Below are 22,153 nucleotides of genomic sequence, written 5' to 3'. Positions count from 1 at the left end.
GTATATATGAGCATCTTTTCCCAAAGGATTGCTTGAAATAAAATATGATGTACTAGATCCATTCCTTCTTAGTTTCATTTATGCTATTCCACTTTCAATTATTCAAGACAGGTTATCTGTAATTAACACGTCTTCACTACCCCCTCTCAGCCAGCACCAACACCTCTTGTGTCATTCAGTCTCCCTTGGTCTCCACCCAAATTTAGATATTCATTTTATTTTCTGTGCTCTTCTCTGCAATTTAAAACATATTTGTTTACTAGCATTGCCCACCTCTTTAGGAGTTTAAAAGAAAACTCTGAAATACTTACTGAGAACAAAATTAGCAAAAGTTAAGGGAAAATGACAAGTCACCGCCATTATTACATGTTGAAAATGAATCTTCCAAAGTGACTGGCAACTATTAAACCAATAGTTCGCAACCTGGGGTCCACAGACCCCTTGGTTAATGGTAGGTGTCCATGGCATAAAAAGTAAGATTGGGAACCCCCATATTAAAGTGACAGAGATGTTTTGTAATGTAACTGTTCGGGGATTAAATGGACAAGAGGAGCTACTTGTGGACAACTATCAAGATGAAGGTATTTGGTAATTGTATTATTATTATTGTCACATGTACTGAGATGCAGTGAAATGTTTTGTTCTGAAAGCTATACAGGCAGATCATTCCAAACATAAATACAATGAGATAGTACAAAATAAAAAATTACAGAATTCAGAATATAGTATTTCAGTTTCACTGTATTGTAGAAAGTGCAGTGCAGGCAGACAAATAAAATGCAATGACCATGACAAGGTAGATTGAGAGATCAAGAGTTCCTCTTTATTGTACAAGAGATCTGTTCAAGAATCTTATCATTGAAGTATTAAATCTCTTGACCCACGTGATAAACATTCGCAAGTGAGAGAAGAGAATGACCAAGTGGGAGGAGTCCTTGATTAACTTGTTTGCTTTCTCCAGGCGGCACAAAGTGTAGACAGATACAGCAGGAGGGGAGGGTGGCTTTCTTATTATAGACTGGGCTGTGTTCACAACAGTCTGCAACTTTTTGCAGTCCTGGGCATAGCAGTTGACATGCCAAGATGTGATGCTTTCTTTGTAAATGTTGGTGAGGGTCATTGGAGAATGCCAAATTTGCTTACCTGACAGATATCAGAGAATCAAAGGGTGGTTACAGGGCAGAGTTGGATAACTGGACCATAATGTTCAAACTGGTTCTGATATAAAATCAATCTGACTAGTTCCTCTTCCTCTTTTTCACCCCGTAATCCAAATTATTAATATGTTGAGAAAGGTAGAGACCTGGGGAATACCATTATATAATTCACTCTAATCTAAAAAAACTCCTCTCACTTCTAATCTCTAGTTCTGTCACTTAATTTTCTATCTAGATCTCTATTGGACATTGAGGTCAGACTCACTCTCTTTTGACCTCTTGTCAGCCCCACCTCTTTCGTTAAATATTTCTTCTATTCACATGCCAATAGAATATTTTTGGATTCCTTTTGTGCTTGGCATTCATCATTTCTCACGCCTTCACTTTACTTTTTTTTTGTTCCAGTTTTACTTCCTTTCTGACCTTTCTTTGACCAGACTAATCCTCTCTTACCAACAATCAGGCAGTTATCTTTTTAATGTTAACAATCCTTTTGGTCATCCACTTAGCTCTGAGTTCAGTTTACCTACTCTACACTGAAATGTAACTTGGCGATAGCTGTTGTATCTCCTTTAAAGGCCTTTGATCATTCATCTTCCTGGTAAGACATAATAACCAGTTTGCATGGGCTAGATCTGTTTCTATCTCTGAAATAGGTCCATCAATATTTCTTCAGAACTTTTCTAAACTTTATGATGTTATTGTTGTTTCTGATATTACACTTTCTCCACTCATCCTGGCTTGGGACCTGGTCCGGTAATGCTGTCTTCCTCATTAGCCTTGAAACAAACCCATTCAAAAATGTTTTGCTGAACACCAGAGAGAGTTCCCCCCCCTACCCCCCCATTCTTTGGCCTTTGGGTTATTGTTATTGCAGTTTTTGTTTGTACTGTTGAAATTCCTTCTTATCTCTGTAAAGTTTTCAGAAGTGATTTTCCACCATTGAAATTTGCTGACTATACTTAATCAGATTTGGACTTTGCATGTTGCGCGATAAACTGATTCCAACATGAATCCCGTAAGTGACGTTGGGCCTATTATCACTGCATTTTGCCTCGCTCTTCAAATAAGGATTTCACGTGGGTAGTTTTAAAATCCTCCAGTACTTTTCCAGAACCTAAGGATGTTTGAAAGATTACCTCGATTAACTTCACCTCATTCTCTCAGCGGCCTCCTTGCACTTTGGCCTCTTTTTTACACAGTTGAAGGATCTCATTGTCCGTTTTAATATTTAGAAACATACAGGCACAATACAGACCCTTCTGCCCATAAAGTTATGCCAAACATGTCCCTACCTTAGAAATGACTATGCTTACCTATAGCCCTCTATTTTTCTAAGCTCCGTGTACCTATCTAAAAGTCTCTTAAAAGACCCTATCATATCCACCTCCAATTTCTTGTTTGTTTTCTCTTTTAGTTTGTTCTATTCTTGTTTAATCCTTCTTTCTGATTTTATCCCAATCTTCAGGCCAGCTACTAACTTTTACTACTTGTTTTTTTTTCTTTCAACTTAATACCATCTCAGCTTCCTTTGTAAGCCATAAGTGGTTAATTTTTGCAAAGGATAATGAATTACCTCTTTAATATCTGCCACGGTTTTCCTCTTGTTTTACCTTCTTATCTACAGTATATGCCCATTACACACAGGCAACTTTCCTCGTTTATTTGTAACTGCTCTTATTTAAGAGGTGAGATGTTGGAACTCAACATTAGGTGGAGACAAGAAAAGCAAGGGAAGAAGGCACTAGCAGGAAAAGTGTGTAGGCTCCCAAACATTTGCCTTACTGTCGGAAAGAGGATTCATCAAATATTTCACTCTCAACCTGGTGCTAACTTTTATCATGCTGTGATTACTGTTTCCTAGGGGCATTTTACTTTGAGATCATTTATCATATTTGTCTCATTACATATTAACAAATCAAAATAATTGTTCCCTGCTGGAATCCATAGTGTTTCATTAATTATCCTGAATGAATTCTATGAATTCATTCTCATGGCTACTATTTCTTATCCACATGAAGATGAAAATCACCTATGGATAGTACACTACTCTTTTAAACATCCCATTTTCCTTGATTATTATACTTTTTAGTACATAGAACATAGGAAGGCAGTGAGAATTGGCATATAGAATGGAGATGCAAAATCTGGTTGAATGCTGCCCCAAAAACAACCTCTCACTCAACGTCAGCAGAACCAAGGAGCTGACTGGCAACTACAGGAGAAAGAAGCTGGAGATCCATGCACCATTCCTCAATTGGGGAACAGAATGGAGAGCATCAGTAGCTTTAAATGCCGTAGTGCTAACATATCAGAGGATCGGTCCTGGGACCAGCACATCAATGTCATCACAAAGGAAGCACAACAGTGCCTCTAATTCTTAAAAGTTTGCATAGATTTAGGATGTCAGCAAAAATTGTGACAAGTTTCTATAGATGCACAATGGAGAGGATCCTAACTGGTTGAATCATGGTCTGGTGTGGAAACACCAATGCCCAGGAACAGGAAAGCGTACAGAAGGTGGTAGGAACAGCATAGTTCATCACAGGTGAAAACTTCCCACCATTGAATATATTTACATGGACCACCACAACAAGAAAGCAGCATATCTTCTCTACACCACCAGATTCTGGACAGGTATTACCCTATGACCACCAGGTTCCTAAAACAGTGTGGATAACTTCGCCACTACTCTGAACTGATTCTATGACCTATCTACGTATCTTCTTGGACTCTTTACAACTTATGTTCTCAGTATTACATTTATTTGCACGGATTGTCATTTTGTCCAATGGTATTTGTCAATCTTTGTCTGTTTATGTATACTTTTTGATAAAATTATATTTTATTAATTGTTTCCTGTAAATGCCTGTAAGAAAATTAATCTCAAGATAGTATATGGTAACATACCCATACTTTGCTATAAATTTACTTTGAACTTTGAACATAGAACAATACAGCAGAGTACAGGCCTTCAGCCCATGATGTAGTATTGATCTTTTAATCTACTTCAAGATCAATCTAACCTTTCCTTCCACATAGCCCTTCAATTTTCTTTCAGTCATGTGCCTTTCTAAGAATCTCTTAAATGTACCTAATATTTCTGCCTCTAGCAACAACCCTAGCCACACATTCCATGCACTTTCCATTTTCTGTGTAAAATACCTCTGATATCCCCGATATTTTCTTCCAATCACATTAAAAGTATGCCTTCTCATATCAGGCATGACTGTGCTAGAAAAGAAGGTTCTGCAGTCCATTCTATCTATGCCTCGCCATCTTATACACCTCTATCAAGTTGCTTCACTTTCTTCTTCCCTCCTGAGAGAAAAGCCCTAGTTTGCTCAAACTTTCTTCTTAAGACATATCCTTTAATCCAGGCAGGATCCTAATAAATCTCCTAGCACCTTCCCTAAGGAATCCACATCCTTCCTATAATGAGGTAACCAGAACTGAACCCCACACTCCAAGTGGTCTAACTAGAGTCTTATAGAGGTGCAACATTACCTCGTGGCTCTTGAACTCAATCCTCCAACTAATGAAATATTTTCTGAATTGAACTACTTCTACCAATTCTCAGGCCATCTCTACATCACATCAGTTTTTTGTAACTTACAGCAAACTTCATGCTGCTCATATTGTAAACCTAGTGATTCTTGAAAGATCATCACTGGTTCCTCTATGATCTCTTCAACCATCTCTTCTAGAGCTCCGGAGTGTACACCATTTAGTCCAGGTGACTTATCTACCTACCTTTAGACCTTTCGGTTTCCCAAGAACCTTCTCTCTAGCTATCATACCTTCACAGGCTTCATGCCTCCTGACACCTGGAACTTCCACCATACTGCTAGAGTCTTCCGCAGTGAAGACTGATGAAAAATACTTATTCTGCTCGTCCGCCAATTTGTTGTCCCCCATTGCTACCTCTCCAGCATCATTTTCCAGTGGTCTGATATCCACCCTCGCCTCTCTTTTACACTTCAGGTATCTGAAGAAATGTAACACAGTATTTAACCCTATCCTTCTCCTTAACTATCACACTTTCTCTAGTCAGAACCTCTACATATTAATTTAGGAAATGTTTCTGAACACATTACACAAACTCTTTCCCATCCAGCCATTTCACCATATGGGAGTCCAAAATGTGTGGAAAGTCAAAATCACCTACTATCACAACCTTAAATTTCTTGCAACTGTTTGTGATCTTGCTACAGATTTGCTCCTCTGAATCCCACTGCCCACTTGGTGATCTATAATATAATCCCATTAACATGATGATCCCTTTCTTATTTCTCGGTTTCACCGATATAGCCTTAGTAGATGAGTTCTTCGGTCTGTCCTGTCTCAGCACTGTCATGACATTTTCCCTGACTGGTAATGCCGTTCCCCCTCTGTTATGTCTAAAACAACAGAATCCCAGAACACTGAGCAGCCAATCGTACCCTTCCTACAACCATGTCTCACTAATGGCTATGATATCATAATTTCATGTGCTGATCCATGCTCTAAGCTCATCCATCTCTTACCTACAATACTCTTTGCATTGAAATGGACGCAGCTTAGAATATTATTCCCACTGTTTGCTCAACATTTCAATTCCTGTCTTTGCATGAAGGCTTAACAACATCTTTCCCCATAACCACTCCACTGTCTGCCCTGGCACTCTGTTTCCCATACTCCCACAACTCTGGTTCATTTCTGATGTTCTTTATTTATTTAAGTAATAAAAAGATATGCAAATGACAGCAATTTTGCAATTTCCAAATCCTGAAGTTGCATTCAGAATTTTCTCACAGTACACTCGACAGGTAACGCCAGACTCCAGCACAACTGTGACAAGCTGTGACAAGTTCTGCCACTCACAGTGAAAACTTGTAAAAGCTTTCTGCTCAATCCTGGAAAAGCACAGGGATTATTTCTCTAATCATTTCCAGTGGGACGATTGGTTGTGAAGCATTAGTTAATTAACATGCTTTAATAAAAAGATTGCTTTTAAATACTTATAAATGTTTTCTTTACAAATGTTTCTAAGTAATTTGTTTAAACAAATACAGTATAAAATGGTTAAATAGTTTTTAATAAATGGTTTTGAAATCAGAAATATTCACTGTTTTTGACAGTATTGGCAGTCAGGTGTAGCTTGCAGAGTATATGTAAACTATCACCCCCACCCCCATCACTTCATCCATATGTGTTCTTATTCTGTTGCTTAAACTCTGAATATGCTATGTAGGAATCATCTTGTTGTTATCCTTAAGTCTATTTATTTGACTGAATAGCAATGTAGAATATATACGATTAGTAAAAAACTGTGATACTAAAATGCAAGGTTGAAATGCTCCTCGCCTGTTTCTCATTTGCACAGCAGTTTACACAGCTTTGATTATCAATGGTAAACATTGATATCATTTGGGTTATGGTGTCAAGAGGTGAGGAGGCAGAAATGTAGAAACATTTGTTTGTTATCTTGAGGTTATACTGATATTTAATGTTTGCTAAATTTTGTAAACACGATAATGTTGCAAAAGCAACTTCAAGTGTTTACTAAAGTCTTGGCCGCTGAGTTTTCTATTTACTTATATAGGCCACAGACAACAGGGAGTTTAACACACTGATCCCTTTCACTTACTGCTAGCGGTTGGAGGCAGTGTGTTCTGTACATCCCTTACTCACTATGAAGCTGTTTTACATTGCACTCTTCACCATTCAACTCCGAAACATTGATGCAGTATCAGAACCTGTGCCATTTAAAGAACACGAACCCCTGAACGCTGATTGTAATGATGCAGGTGTTTTAGCTGCTGTGGATTTCACACTTCGTAAGTTCAACGCGGAGCAGAAAACAGGGAATAAATTTGCTCTTTATAGAGTAATTTCTGCTCAAACTCAAGTTCAGGTGAGCATATTGTTCATGTTATCACTATGAGTCGCAAGTCTTTGCTTGTACTTTTCTGATTGATATTTTAATATTTCCTCTGCCACACTTTAAGATTATTTCTAACTTATGTCTACCCATGCTGAACCTGATATAAATATTCTGATTCTCAGGAGTTGGGCATTTTCGGAGCTTTAACTCACTTCTGAATCTTCCCAATTTTTTTTTGGCTTTTGCTTATGACATTTCCTCAGCCTCATCATTAACCGTTTCTCCTTCCACAGTTGCTGGCAGACCTGCTGAGTGTTTCCAACATTTTCTGTTTTATTTGAGATTATAACTACATAGTTTAAAGACAGAAGTTACAACCCAATGTACAAAGGCATAGGCTTCAATGTCCACGTAGTGCTTGTTTTTCATCAGCATGGTGCCCCTGTGTTATACAGCTGATCGTATTGTTTTGTCACTTTGGATACAGTATTCAAAGTTCAAAGTAAATTTATTACCACAGTACATATATGTCACCATGTGACTCATTTTCTTGTAGGCATTCGCAATAAATACAAGAAACACAATAGAATCAATGAAATACTGCACTCAGCAGGATGGATAAACAACTGATCTACAAAAGACAACAAGCTGTGCAAAAAGGAGTAAAACAATTAAATAATAATAATAATAAACCATTAAACAATAAATATTGAGAACATGAGACAAAAGGCCCTAGGTTGTGGGAACAGTTGATTGATGGGGTGAGTGAAGCTATCCACCCTGGAGCAAGAGCCTGCTGACTGAGGGGGTAATAGCCTGGTAGTTTGGGTCCTGAGTCTCCTGCACCTTCTTCCCGGTCGCAGCAGCGATAACAGAGCATGATCTGGGTGGTAGATGCTGCTTTCCTGCAACAGCGCTCCGTGTAGATGTGCTTAACAGTGGGGAGGGCTTTATCCATGATCGACTACACCATATCCATTACTTTTTGTAGGCTTTTCCATTCAAGGGCCTCATTCAAGGGTCTGGTGTTTTCATACCAGACCGTGATGCAGCCAGTCAGAATACTCTTCACCTCACATCTTTAGATGTTCGTCAGAAGTTTAACTGACATGCCGAATCTTTGCAAACTAGAGTCACTGCCATGCTTTCTTTAAACTGACAAGACAATATGTACTAGACCCAAGACAGGTCCTTTAAAATAATAACACTGAGGAATTTCACTAGCAATGCTGCTAGTGTCATTATCACTAGGAGCATTGCCAATTCATCCTTGGGAATTTTAATGGATCTAAACATAATAAAAATAATTAAACAGTTCAATGTAAAATAAAGACGATCAGTAGGGCATTTTCCTGTCAGATTTCTTCTTTCTAATGTGGATATTACAATGTACAAAATTTATAAACTTGGTCTCCATTACAACCATGAGCGGACCTAGCTTTGCAAAGACCTAACATTTAACCTGGACTTCCTATTCAGGTTACACCAGCTTGTAACTGGAATAGACATGGTTGCAAAACTCTGCTGAAGGCCATTCTCCCTGCTACTTTTGTGATAAGTCAATACGTAGGAAAGAAAGCAAATGACATTATCTAACATATTTTTCTTACTTTTACAGAATAAAGAGCTTAAGGCTGCAAAATAATTTTATAAATTCATAGATTGCTAATTTATTGCTATATGTTGTATCTAGTAGTAAGAAAATATCACCGTCATGAGAATTTACAGTAGTACATATGTTAAACAACAAAAGCAAAATGGGCTGAAGGACATTTCATAATTTTACATATATTCCTTTGATGCCTTATCTGGAATTTCTGCATTGATCTTGTTTGGAGTATGCAATGGACCTGCAATCTTTTAAGGTCTCAGCTGCCAATGCATTTGGTATTGATGTATGCTTAATGTAAACTTAAGTAAATGTTGTTTATTCAATCCACGAGCAAATGTTTATCTTTTTTTCCACAATTGGTCCCCTCCCTTGTCAGTTTTAAATTATTCATCCAAACCAGAAGCCATGGATGAATGTGGAGATTTGTAGTCTGCTGAGGGCTAGTTCTGTGGCATTCAAGACTGGTGATCCAGAACTATATAAAAAGTCCAGGTACGACCTACAGAAGGCTATTTACGAGCAAGGGAGCTGGTTGTGGACTACAGGAGGAATGGAGATAGGCTAACTCCTATTGACCTCAATGGATCGGGGGTTGAAAGGGTGAACAGCCGTAAGTTTCTTGGCATGCGCATCACTGAGAATCTCACATGGTCTGTACATACTGGCTGTCTGGTGAAAAAAGCACAACGTCTCTTTCACCTCAGATGGTTGAAGAAGTTTGGTGTGAGTCCCCAAATCCTACGGAATTTCTACAGGGGCACAATTGAGAGCATCCTGACTGGCTGCATCACTGCCTGGTATAAGAACTGTACTTCCCTCAATCGCAGGGCTCTGCAGAGAGTGGTGCGGACAGCCCAGCACATCTGTAGGTGTGAACTTCCCATTATTCAGGACATTTACAGAGACAGGTGTGTAAAAAGGGCCCAAAGGATCACTGGGGACCCAAGTCACTCCAACCACAAACTGTTCCAGCTGCTACCACCCGGGAAATGGTACCGCAGCATAAAAGCCAGGACCGACAGGCTGAGGGACAGCTTCTTCCACCAGGCCTTCAGACTGATTAAGGCATGCTGATAGAATTGTATTTCTATGTAATATTGACTGTCCTATTGTACATGCTATTTTTTTACAAGTTACTATAAATTGCACATTGCACATTTAGCCAAAAACGTAACGTAGAGATTTTTACTTTTCAAGTATGTGAAGGATGAAAGAACTAATGCCAATTTAATTCAATTCAAAAACAATTCCAATTTAAGTTAAAGATGGAGTTGGATGCACGTCAGCTCCGGTGCAGTTTGCAGGCCATTACTTCCTACAAAGCAAAATCTAACATTATGAATGGCTGTACACACAAAATGCTGGTGGAACGCAGCAGGCCAGGCAGCATCAATAAGGAGAAGCACTGTCGACGTATTGGGCCGAGACCCTTCATCAGGACTAATTGAAAGGAAAGGTAGTAAGAGATGTGAAAGTAGGAGGGGGAGGGGGAAATGCGAAATGATAGGAGAAGACAGGAGGGAGTGGGGTGAAGCTGAGAGCCGGAAAGGTGATTGGCAAAAGTGATACCAAGCTGGAGAAGGGAAAGGATCATGGGACGGGAGGCCTTGGGAGAAAGAAAGGGGGAGGGGAGCACCAGAGGGAGATGGAGAACAGGCAGAGTGATGGGCAGAAAGAGAGAAAAAAAGGGGAGGAGAGGGGAAAAAAACTAAATATGTCAGGGATGGGGTAAGAAGGGGAGGAGGGGCATTAATGGAGGTTAGAGAAGTCAATATTCATGCCATAAGGTTGGAGGCTACCCAGCCGGTATATAAGGTGTTGTTCCTTCAGCCTGAATGTGGCTTCATCTTGACGGTAGAGGAGTCCATGGATAGACATATCAGAATGGGAATGGGACATGGAATTAAAATGTGTGGCCACTGGGAGATCCTGCTTTCTCTGGCGGACAGAGCGTAGGCAATACACCTAGAAAGCAGGATCTCCCATCATTGAAGACATGCCTGCGTCTCATTGAAACCATCAAGGTGGAGGTACAGGAGCCTGAGGACACACACTCAATGCTTGAGGAACAGCTTCTTCCCCTCTGCCATCAGATTTCTGAATGGCTAATGAACCCATGGACACTACCTCACTATTCTCCCTCTCTTTTTGCACCTAATAATAACTATATATATACTTATTGCAATTTATAATTTTTTATTATTATTATGTATTGCAATCTACTGCTGCTACAAAACAACAAATTTCATGACATGCCAGTAATATTAAGCCTGGTTCTGATTCCAATTCTAATAGTTCTTCCAGGTTGGTACCCTTAGCAGGGAGAACATCACATCCTAAGCCACTACACGCCTTTGAGGTACAGAATTCTACAAATCACCAACTTCTGAGAGAAGTTTCTCATCTCAGTCTTCAGTGGACTAGTTCTTCTTCTGAGACTTTAATGGTCTCAGAATCCCCACCCTAGGGGAGCATCCACCTGCATCCACACGTGCCATCGAGCTCTGACTGAATTTTTTGACTTTCAGTGAGATCTTCTCTCATTTGTCAAAACTGACTGTCTCCTGGAAACAGTCTAGTGAGTCTTCAATGCACTCTTGCTCTGACAAGTACAGGTCACATACCCCTTATCCAAAGTTCCAAAATCCAAAGAACTCTGAAATCTGAAATTTTTTTGAGCGCTGACGTGACAGGATAAATAGAAAATTCCAGAAGATGCTGGGAAGGTTCCCAGGAGATGCACACACAGTTGTCTGCACACCACAGACAGTTCTGAGAAGTGACCTCTCAAAAGGCTTGGTCTCCACAGCTGCCTGTGGCAAAGAATTCCACAGATTCACCACTCTCTGGCTAATGAAATTTTTCCTCATCGTCATTCAGAAAGGACACCCCTCTATTCTGAGGCTGTGCTCTATCCTCTTAGACTCTCTCACTACAGGAAACATCCTCTCCACATCCACTCTATCAAGGCCTTTCACCATTCAATGTGTTTCAATAGGTCACCCCTCATTCTTCTGAATTCTGGTGAATACAGGGCACAACCCACCAAATGCTCTTCTTTTGACAAGCCAATCAATCCTGGAATCATTTTTATGAATCTGCTTTGAACCCTCTCCAGCTTTAGCACATCCTTTCTAAGATAAGGAGCCCAAACCTGCTCACAAGACTCCAAGTGAGGCCTCACCTGTTCCTTATAATGTTTCAGCATGTTTGCTTTTATGCCCTAGTCATTGTGAAATGAATGCTAACATGGTATTTGCCTTCCTCACCACAGACTCAACCTGCAAATTTATCTTTAGGGAATCCTGCACATAGACTCCCAAGTCCTATTGCACCTCAGTTTTTTGTATTTTCACTCCATTTAGAAAATAGTTAGCCCTTTTATTTCTTCTACCAAAGTGCATGACCATACACTTCCTGACACTGTATTCCATCTGCCATTTTTTCCCCATTCTCCTAATCTGTCTAAGTCCTTCTATATCTTCTCTACTTCATCAAAACTGCCTGCCCCACCATCTATCTTCATAGCATCTGTAAACTTTTCAACAATGCCATTATTTCTATTATCCAAATCATTGACATATACTGTAACGTAAAAAGAATTGGTCCCAATACAGACTCCCGGACACTACCACTAGTCATCAGCACCCAGTCAGTAAAGTCTCCCTTTATACCCATTCTTTACCTCCTGCCGATCAGACACTGCTTGATCCATGCTCGAATCTTTCCTGCAGTACCATGGGCTTGTAGCTTGGTAAGCAATCTCATGCATGACACATTTTCAAAGGCCTTCTGAAAATCCAAGTACACAACATCAATTGATTCTCCTTTGTCTATCCTGGTTGTTACTTCTTTAAAGAATTCCAATAAATTTGTCAGGTAATGTTTTCCGTTGAGGAAACCATGCTGACTATGTCCTATTTTATCTTGCGTCTACAAGTACCCTGAGATTTCGTTCTTAATAATCGACTCCAACAGTTTCCCAACCATTGAGGTCAGACTAATTGGCCTATAGTTTCCTTTCTTCTGCCTTACTTCCTTCTTGAAGAGTGGAGTGAAATTTGCAATTTTACAATCTTATGGAACCATCCCAGAACCTAGTGATTCTTGAAAGATTATTACTAATGCCTCCATGATCTCTTCAACCACTTCTTTCAGAACTCTGGGGTGTTGAGCATCTGGTCCAGGTGACTTATCTACCTTCAGATATTTCAGTTTCACAAGAAGCTCTCTAGTTAGGGTAACTTCATGCCCCCTGAAACCTGGAACTTCCACCATACTGCTAGTGTCTTCACAGTAAAGATTGATGCAAAATACTTCTTTAGTTTATCCACTATTTCCTTGTCCCACATTACTAACTCTCCAGCATCATTTTCCAGTGGTCCGATATCCACACTCACCTCTCTTACACACTTCATGTTTCTGAAGAAACTTTTATTGTCCTCTTTAATACAATTGGCTAGCTTACTTTCGTGTTCCATTTTTACCTTCTTAATGACTTTTTAATTGCCGTCCCAATCTAACTTCTCACTACATTTTGCTGTGTTATATTCCTTCTCTTTGGCTATTAAGTTGGCTTTGATTTCTCTTGTTAATCATGGCGGTGTCACCTTTCCTTAAGAATACTTATTCCTCTTTGAGATTATATTTGTGTCCCTTCCGAATTGCTTCCAGAAATTCCAGAAATTCCTGCTTTGCCATCATCCCTGCCAGTGTTCTTTCCCAATTGATTCTGGCCAACTTCTCGATCATGCATCTGGCATTCCCTTTACTTTAGCTTCTCCTTCTCAAATTTCAGAGTGATTCAATCATATTATGATCATGTGTCCATAAGGGTTCTTTTAGAATAGCTCATCCCCTAGTGGGCTCAACTACAAGCTGCTCTAAAAAATCATCCCATAGGCACTCCAGAAATTCTCCCTCCTATAATCCAGAACCAGCCTGCTTTTTCCAATCTACCTGCATATTGAAGTCCTCCATGACTATTGTAATATTTCCTTTTTGGTATCCATCTTCTAGCTCCCACTGTAATTTGTAGGGCACATCCATACTACTGTTCTGGGGTCCATATACAACTCCCATCAGGGTCTTCTATCCGTGCAGTTCTTTATCTCTGTGTGCAATGATTTAAAACCTCCTGACGCTATTTCACCTCTTTCTAAAGATTTGATTTCACTTTTTACCAACAAAGCAATGTTGCCCCCTCTGCCTTCCTACCATCCTTTCAATACATTGTGTAACCTTGGACATTAAGCTCCCTGCAATAATCTCTCAGTCATGATTCAGTGATGCCTCCAACATCATACTTGCTAATCTGCAAATGGGCTGCAAGTTCATCTACCTTATTTTGTATACAGCATGCATTCAGATACAGCACCTTCAGTCCTGTATTCAGCCTTTTCGATGTTGTCCACCTTTTCCATTGCAATTCATCCTGTTGACTGCAATTTTGCCTTTACAGCAGTTTCTCCTCACTACACATTGCTTCTGTTTGTAAACCAGCCACCTCTTCTACAGCACTTTTACCTGCCTTTCCTACAATGCTTCTTGCGTTGAAAGATAGGTAGCTCGGGACACTAGTTGCACTATACTCAACCTTTTGATTCCTAACTTTGTCTGACATCTGACTAACATCTGCCTCTACAACCTCTCCACTAACTGTTCTGGCACTCTGGTTCTCATTGTCCTGTGTCTCTGGTTTAAACCCCACCGTGCAGCATTAACAAACCCTCTCACTAGGATATTAGTCCCCTTCCAGTTCAGGTGCAAACCGTCCCTTCTGTACAAGTCCCACCTTCCCTGGAAGACAGCCCAATGATCCAAAAATTTTATGTCCTCCCCCTGCACCAACTCCTTTGCCGCATATTAAACTGTATTATCTTCCTAAATCTAGCCTTGCTAGCATGTTTCATGGGTAGCAATCCTGAGTTCACATCTCTGGAGGTCCTGCCCTTTAACTTAGCACCTAACTCCATGAACTCCCTATACAAAATCTCGTCACTCGTCCTACTCATGCCATTGGTACCTACATGGAACACAACTTCTGGCTGTTCACCTTCCAACTTAAGAATGCTGACGACTCGATTTGAGATATCCTGGACCCTGGCGGCTAGAAATCAACATACCATTTAGGAATCTCATTCTTGCCAACAGAACCTCCTGTCTCTTTCCCTAACTAACAGATCCCCTGTCACCATAGTTTGTCTCTTCTCCCACCACCCCCCCCCCCCCCCGAGTCTCAGAGGCAGACCCAATGCCAGAGACCCGACCACGGTGACTCTCCTCTGTTAGGTCATCCTCCTGACAGTGTCCAAGTTGATACACCTGTTGTTAAGGGGAATGGACACAGGGCTACTCTGCACTGACTCCTTAACCCCATCCCCCTTCCTGACAGTCACACATCTTCCTGTGGCTTGTACCTTGGGTGTAACTACCTATCTATATGTCCTATCTATCACCCCTTCAGCCTCCTGAATGATCTGGAGTTCATTCAATTCCATCTCCAACTCCTTAACACGGTTTGTTAGAAGCTGAACTGGATGCATTTCTCGCAGTTATAGTCATCAGGGACACTGGCAGTCTCCCTGCCTTCCCACATCCTGCAAGAGGAGCATTTCACAACCCTGCCTGTCATCCCTACTGTACCTCATTGAGCAGACATAAAGAAAATAATGGAAAAGCTTGAACTTCTGAGTGAAGCCTTTCTTCGCTGAAGCCCCGAAGAGCTAAAGCCTCAAGATCACCACTCTACATCCACTCAGACGACGGCCACTGCGCTTGCCCCTGCTGTCCTTTAATTTGCTCTTACTAATCAATGATGATTGGTCACTGGCCAAAGCTCAGAGGAGAGGCGCTACAAGCAAGGGTTCCCCCAAGTTACTGGAAATCATCTCACAACAAAGACCAACGTATCACTTACCTTCGTAATTACTTCCTGAACCTACATATTAACTTTCAGAAGAGCAGAAAATCCAGGAGGAGGAGTAGGTCTCTCGGCCTCTTAAGCCTGCCTTGCACTTCAATATGGTCATAGCTCACTTATATTGGCCTCAATTTCTCATTAGTGTGAGTTAAAGTTTTCAAATATTTATCTCCATCTTAGAGTCATAGAGCACTACGACATAGAAACAAGCCCTTCAGCCCACCGAAACTGTGTCAGCTTGTTTTTCTGCCTAACCCCATCTAGCTGCACCCACTCTATAGCCTTCCATACCTCTCACATCCATGTACCTATCAAAACTGCTCTCAAATGTTATAAATTGAATGCAAATACACCACTTCTGCAGGCAGGTCAACCCACACATGCACCACCCTCTGACTAAAGAAGTTACCCCTCCGAAAACTCTTACATAAAAATGTAAAAATATAAAATGAACTTGCCCCACCTCACTCCGGGGAAGATGTTCACTAGGAATCCAGTGAAACCCCTAAGGAGAGGAAATGGGCAACATTGTCCCGGTACTTACAAAGGGTGACCACACTGACCCTGGAAACTGTTGACCAGTAAGCTTAATGTGTATCGCAGATAAGATAATGGAAACAATGTTAAAGAATGAGGTGGACAAGCAGCTGATAAGACCAGGCATGCTAGCAGAAAGCCAGCATGGGTTCAGAAAGGAGAAATCATGTTTTACTAATATGCTGGAGTTCTATGATTTGTGATAACAATAGAGCAGTTGATGTCATTTCCTTGGACTTTCAGAAGGCATTTGACAAGGTATCCCCACAAGAGGGTTATAATGAAATTACAGGAGGTTGGGTTTCAGGCTAGGGAGTGCAAATGGATGCAGAACTGGTGCAAAAACAGAAAGCGAGCTATGGTAAGGAGGATGATTTTCACACTTAGCTTGTGGTAAAAGTGGCGTTCCACAGGTGGAGCCATAGGTGGAGACTGGTTAAAAGGAGATTTCAGACTAACACCAGGAAGCTTTCCTTTACACAGCAAGTTGTGGACACATGGAACAAACTACCTGGTTGTGTAGGTGAGAGTAGTACCTTAGGGACTTTCAAATCTAAACTCTATAGCTATTTCAACACACTGCGTATAGGGATTTGGCAAGCTTTGTTGGGCCGAATGGCCTATTGATGTCAAAAACGTTCTAATGTTCTAACATTCTACCCTCAGAGAGAAAGAATTTCCATGCGCCTCTGTTTTAAATGACATTTTAGGTAGTAGAGCCTAGGACAGGAGGACACAGCCTCAGAATAGAGGAATGTCCATTTAGAACAGAAATGTGGAGGAATTTCTTTAGCAAGAGAGTGGTGAATCTATGGAATTTGTTATCACAGGTGGCTGTGGAGACCAATTCATTGAGTACATTAGTCAGGGCATGAAGGATTACAGGGAGAAGGCAGGAGATTGGGACTGAGAGGGAAGTGGATCAGCCATGATGAAATGTTGGAGTGGCTCAATGGGCCAAATGGCCAGATCCTGCTCCTATATCTTATGGTCTTATTTTGTCTCCTTGTTTGTGACACTCCCACTAATGGAAATATTTTCATGTACACACAGTCAAGTTCCCTTTGGATCCTATATGCTTGAATAAATTCAACCCTCGTTCTACAAAACTGTAAGTCACAAACTTTCAATAATTCATGTATGGAAACACACCAATCCCTCTGAACAGTACCACGTTTCAACAGCTCACTATATAAAAATGCCTCCCTTTTCTAATTTTTCAACCAGAAAGAACAGCACACTTTTTCAGATTATATTCCATCAGCCTTGTGCATTATTAGCCTATCTGTATCTCCCTACAGTCAGTTTATGTCTTCCTCACCCTAGCTTAGTATCCTCACCAGGCTGGAATACATTAGTTGGAATTGGCATATTATTGTCACACGTACCAAGATACAGTGAAAAGCATGCCTTGCATACTGCTTATACAGATCAAATGATTACACAATAAGTTAGAACAAGGTAAAACAATAACAACACAGAATAAAGTGTAACAGCTACAGAGGAAATGTAGTGCAGCTAAACAGTAAGGTACAAGATCATAAAGAACTAGATTGTGAGAACAGGAGTCCATCTTAGTGTACCAGGGAACTATTTAATAGTCTTATAACAGTGGAGCAGAAGCCAGACTTGAACTTGTTGGTATGTGCTTTCATGCTTTTATATCTTCTGCCTGATGGAAGTGGGGAGAAGAGGGTAGATGAGGTCTTTCATTCTTACTGAGGCAGTGAGAAGTGTAGGCAGAGTCCGTGGAGGGGAGACTGGTTAACGTAATGTGCTGAACTGTCTCTATAACTGCAGTTTCTCATGGTCACGTGCAAAGCAGATGCCGTACCAAACTATTATGTATCCAGGCAGGATTAGTAATGGTCGATGGGGACATATCAAATTCCTTTAGACTCCTCAGGTGTTGGTGAGCGTTCTTGGTTTTGGCATCAACATGGTTGGACCAGGACGAGCTATCGGTGATGTTCACTTCTAGGAAAGTGAAGCTTTCAGACTTCTCAGCCTCAACACCATTGACGTAGACAGGAACCTGGCATTGCCCCACTTGGTCAAAAGTGACCATCACTTTTGTTTTTCTGACATTGAGGTTTTTGTCATGACATCTTTTTGCTGGAATCTCCAACTCCTTCCTCTACTCTGACTTATCATTATTTGAGATATGGCCCAATACCATCTGCGGATAGAGTTAGAATAGAACCTGGCCATGCAGTCTAGAGACTAGAGCAAAGGCTGATGACACAGTCTTGTGGAACATCAGTGGTTAGTATTATATTTAATCTGCTCAACCAAATCATTGAAATAGACTGTGAATAACTGGGAGCTCCAGCACTGAATCCTGTAACCCGATGGTGATAACCTCCCAGCCTGGAAATGATGCATCTATACCTCTGTTTATGCCCACATAAACTTTTCTTAATAAATATATATATCTATATATTTTCTTACAACCTGCTTTGAATTTGTATTTCTAGCCTAAGAATCCAAACTGCCTATTTGACAAAAAATTGTTTCTCATAGGAACTACATGGACTCAAGTACATTGTAGAATTTAGCATCTATGAAACAGACTGCCCCATTGAAAACAAAACGCTCTGGAAAAGATGCAACTACAATGAACCAAAAATTGCTGTAAGTTTAAAAATTTTTAAATTGAAAACGTGTACTGTCGAAGAGCAAATGAGGGTTATGCTGTGGTAAAGCAGTTAGGGTCCTCTATTTGATTTTCCCCTTGGGTGCTATCAATTTGGACTTTACACATTCTCTCTATGATTATGTGAACTTCCTCTAGATACTTTGGTTTCCATGGATATGAGGTTGATAGGTTAACTGGCTTCTTTAAGTTATTCCTTATCATAAATCAGTGGCAAAAATAATCAAAGTGAAGTTGATGGGTATGTGAGAGAGAAAGCAAGTTCCTATGGATGCAGGGAAATAAGGAGAAGGGGCATGGAAATTATGGGATTGATCCACTAGGAACCAGTATGAATTGAAAGTCTTCTTTCTGTTGGAAGCCAGCATGAATTGAAAGATCCCTTTCTGTGTCCACATTAACCTCATAAAAGTATAATTTGTATATTTTCCAATAACATTTATAACATTAACTATATTTGAAATTAGCTAGGGATACTCAAATGCCTGTTCAGTTGATTATAAAGTGACATGGTTGTCTTAAGTGTTGGGAAGCATTATATAAATATACAAAAAAAATACAAAAATACAACTGCAGATGCTGTGGATCAAAGAATACGTACACAATGCTGGAAGAACTCAGCAGGTCAGGCAGCATCCATGAGAAAAGAGTAGCCAACGTTTCGGGCCGAGACCCTTCATCAGGAATGGGGGGGGGAAGAGAGGGCCGAAGCCCAGTAATAGAAATAGGGGAGGGGGTAGGGCCTAGAGGCGCCAGGTGGAAAACCAATCAGAGGAAAGATAAAGGGGGAGGGGGAGGGGATAAGCATGAAAGAACTGTAGAGATAAAGAAGCAGAAAGTTGAAAGGGGAGAGAGGCAGAGAGGGACCTGGGAGGATAGGTGAAGGGGGAGGGGGAGGGGGAGGGAATTACCTAAAATTGGAGAATTCAAAGTTCATACCACCAGGCTGGAGGCTACCCAGACGGTAGATGAGGTGTTGCTACTCCAACCTGAGTTTGGACTCATCATGGCAGTAGAGGAGGCCATGTATGGACATATCTAGATGGGAATGAGAGGCAGAGTTGAAGTGTGTGGCAACCGGGAGGTCCTGTCTATTGTGACGGACGGAGCGTAGGTGCTCGACGAAGCGGTCCCCCAATCTGCGTCGGGTCTCGCCGATGTAGAGGAGGCCGCACCGGGAGCACCGGATGCAATAGACGACTCCAGCAGACTCGCAGGTGAAGTGTTGCCTCACCTGGAAGGACCGTCTGGGGCCCGGAATGGTGGTAAGGGGGGAGGTGCAGGGACAGGTCCCTGCAAGCGCAAATGCTACACCTGTCCCCACACCTCCCCCCTTACCACCATTCCGGGCCCCAGACGGTCCTTCCAGGTGAGGCAACACTTCACCTGCGAGTCTGCTGGAGTCGTCTATTGCATCCGGTGCTCCCGGTGCGGCCTCCTCTACATCGGCGAGACCCGACGCAGATTGGGGGACCGCTTCGTCGAGCACCTACGCTCCGTCCGTCACAATAGACAGGACCTCCCGGTTGCCACCCACTTCAACTCTGCCTCTCATTCCCATCTAGATATGTCCATACATGGCCTCCTCTACTGCCAAGATGAGGCCAAACTCAGGTTGGAGGAGCAACACCTCATCTACCATCTGGGTAGCCTCCAGCCTGGTGGTATGAATATTGAATTCTCCAATTTTAGGTAATTCCCTCCCCCTCCCCCTCCCCCTTCACCTATCCTCCCAGGTCCCTCTCTGCCTCTCTCCCCTTTCAACTTTCTGCTTCTTTATCTCTACAGTTCTTTCATTTAGTCCCCTCCCCCCTTTATCATTCCTCTGATTGGTTTTCCACTTGGCACCTCTAGGCCCTACCCCCTCCCCTATCTCTATTACTGGGCTTTGGCCCTCTCTTCCCCCCCCCCCATTCCTGATGAAGGGTCTCGGCCCAAAACGTTGGCTACTCTTTTCTCACGGATGCTGCCTGACCTACTGAGTTCTTCAAGCGTTGTGTACGTTTCTTATATAAATATGATCTTTAAGTACTCAAACAACATTTTGATGTAGGCAGTGTAAGGGGGAAAGCCAGTTATTTGTCTTTTGTTGCAGCTTGTTAGAGGCAGCATCTATTATCCCACTCTAGCCATTTATTCATTGCTGTTGTACTGAACTGGAGGCTAGCTCTGTGCATCTTCTGAGAATCAGGGTAGTGGACTAAATGAAAGCTTGCAGATGCTGAAGGACTTGAAGCACAGCATCTTGTGGGTCATAACTTGTACCAACACTTATTTGTCTATATTCAGCTTTGATGTTTAGATGAATTCAATTACATTAAATTTTTCTGATTCTATTATTATTTTTAGTCTTCTGGTATATGTGATTCAGAGACGATCATCAATAGAATCAAGAGAAGTAATGATGTGATTTCACTCAACTGCACAGTTTCTCAAGGTATGAGTTTTTAAAATGATACTAAGCAAATTAAGGGGTAGAAAACATGTTTGATAGTATATTCAAAAGCCCATACACTCAGAAAGATACCTTATTTAAATACCATGATAGGGCTTGCAGTCCAGATATCTTTCTACAGGGTAACCACCCATTTTAGAGACATAATTTTCAGGACTTTGTTTTGCAGGGAACTGCTTTGATAAGACATAAGGAACCATGCAAACAGAATTATGTGGATTGTTTTTCCCTGATTTCTGAATGTTGTTAGAAAAGAAGATGACCAACAGAAACAGTAATGGAACTTATTCTCTAACAGAAGTAGATAAAATCTTGAACTTAGAAAAAGTTAATTTATAGAAAAAGTCAGGTAAATAGAAATAAGGGAACATCTCCATAGAACTAGCATAATTATCTGTGATTATATTGGAAAATCAATTGTTGTCCCCATTATAATTAAATCTATAATAATTAAATAGTAGCTGTTTAACTGTGAATTGCTTCCCAGATCACAGCTGGATTTTTCCTGAAAGAGAACCATGCGTTGGATGTGAAAAATCAGTGGAAGCTGATAGCCTCACAGTAAATAAAGTCAGTGCCTCTGTTACTGAAGAATTCAACAGGAACAGGACATTCACAAATTACTTTCGGATTGCAAGAGTACAGAAATTAAGCGAACAGGTTAGACTTTTCTTTTTAAATATATCCATAATTATAGTATTTCTATTCAATGTTTGAGTCATTTAGATCTGATCATCTTATGAATTTTCCAAAGGAATATAAAAAAGAATATAGAAACAACTAAGACCCATTTAGCTCATTGAACCTGTTCAAAATTCAGTTCGATAAATTCTTATCAGTAGCTTTCATCCCACTTTTATTAAAACCTTTGGTTAACAAAAATCTATCAATCTCATATTTAAAATTAACAAATGAGCTAACATTAGCTATTGCTTACAGGTATGCAAC

General features: G+C 40.8%; 1 protein-coding gene across 1 annotated transcript in view; it reads left to right on the top strand.

Moving 5' to 3' along the window:
• Nucleotides 1-6,746: 6,746 nt before the first annotated feature.
• The window catches only part of kng1 (kininogen 1), a 28,726-nt gene continuing 13,319 nt past the window's right edge, over nt 6,747-22,153 (top strand). Inside the window, exons 1-4 of the mRNA XM_073041343.1 lie at nt 6,747-7,053; nt 18,618-18,728; nt 21,100-21,187; nt 21,693-21,865. Coding sequence (XP_072897444.1) covers nt 6,832-7,053; nt 18,618-18,728; nt 21,100-21,187; nt 21,693-21,865 — 594 coding nt within the window. The 5' untranslated portion in view covers nt 6,747-6,831. The remainder of the gene's footprint in view (nt 7,054-18,617; nt 18,729-21,099; nt 21,188-21,692; nt 21,866-22,153) is intronic.

The sequence above is a fragment of the Hemitrygon akajei genome, chromosome 3, assembly GCF_048418815.1.
Source record: "Hemitrygon akajei chromosome 3, sHemAka1.3, whole genome shotgun sequence".
NCBI classification, from domain to species: domain Eukaryota; kingdom Metazoa; phylum Chordata; class Chondrichthyes; order Myliobatiformes; family Dasyatidae; genus Hemitrygon; species Hemitrygon akajei.
The sequence above is the reverse complement of the archived record's forward strand: the minus strand, read 5'-3'. Positions and strand labels throughout refer to the sequence as shown.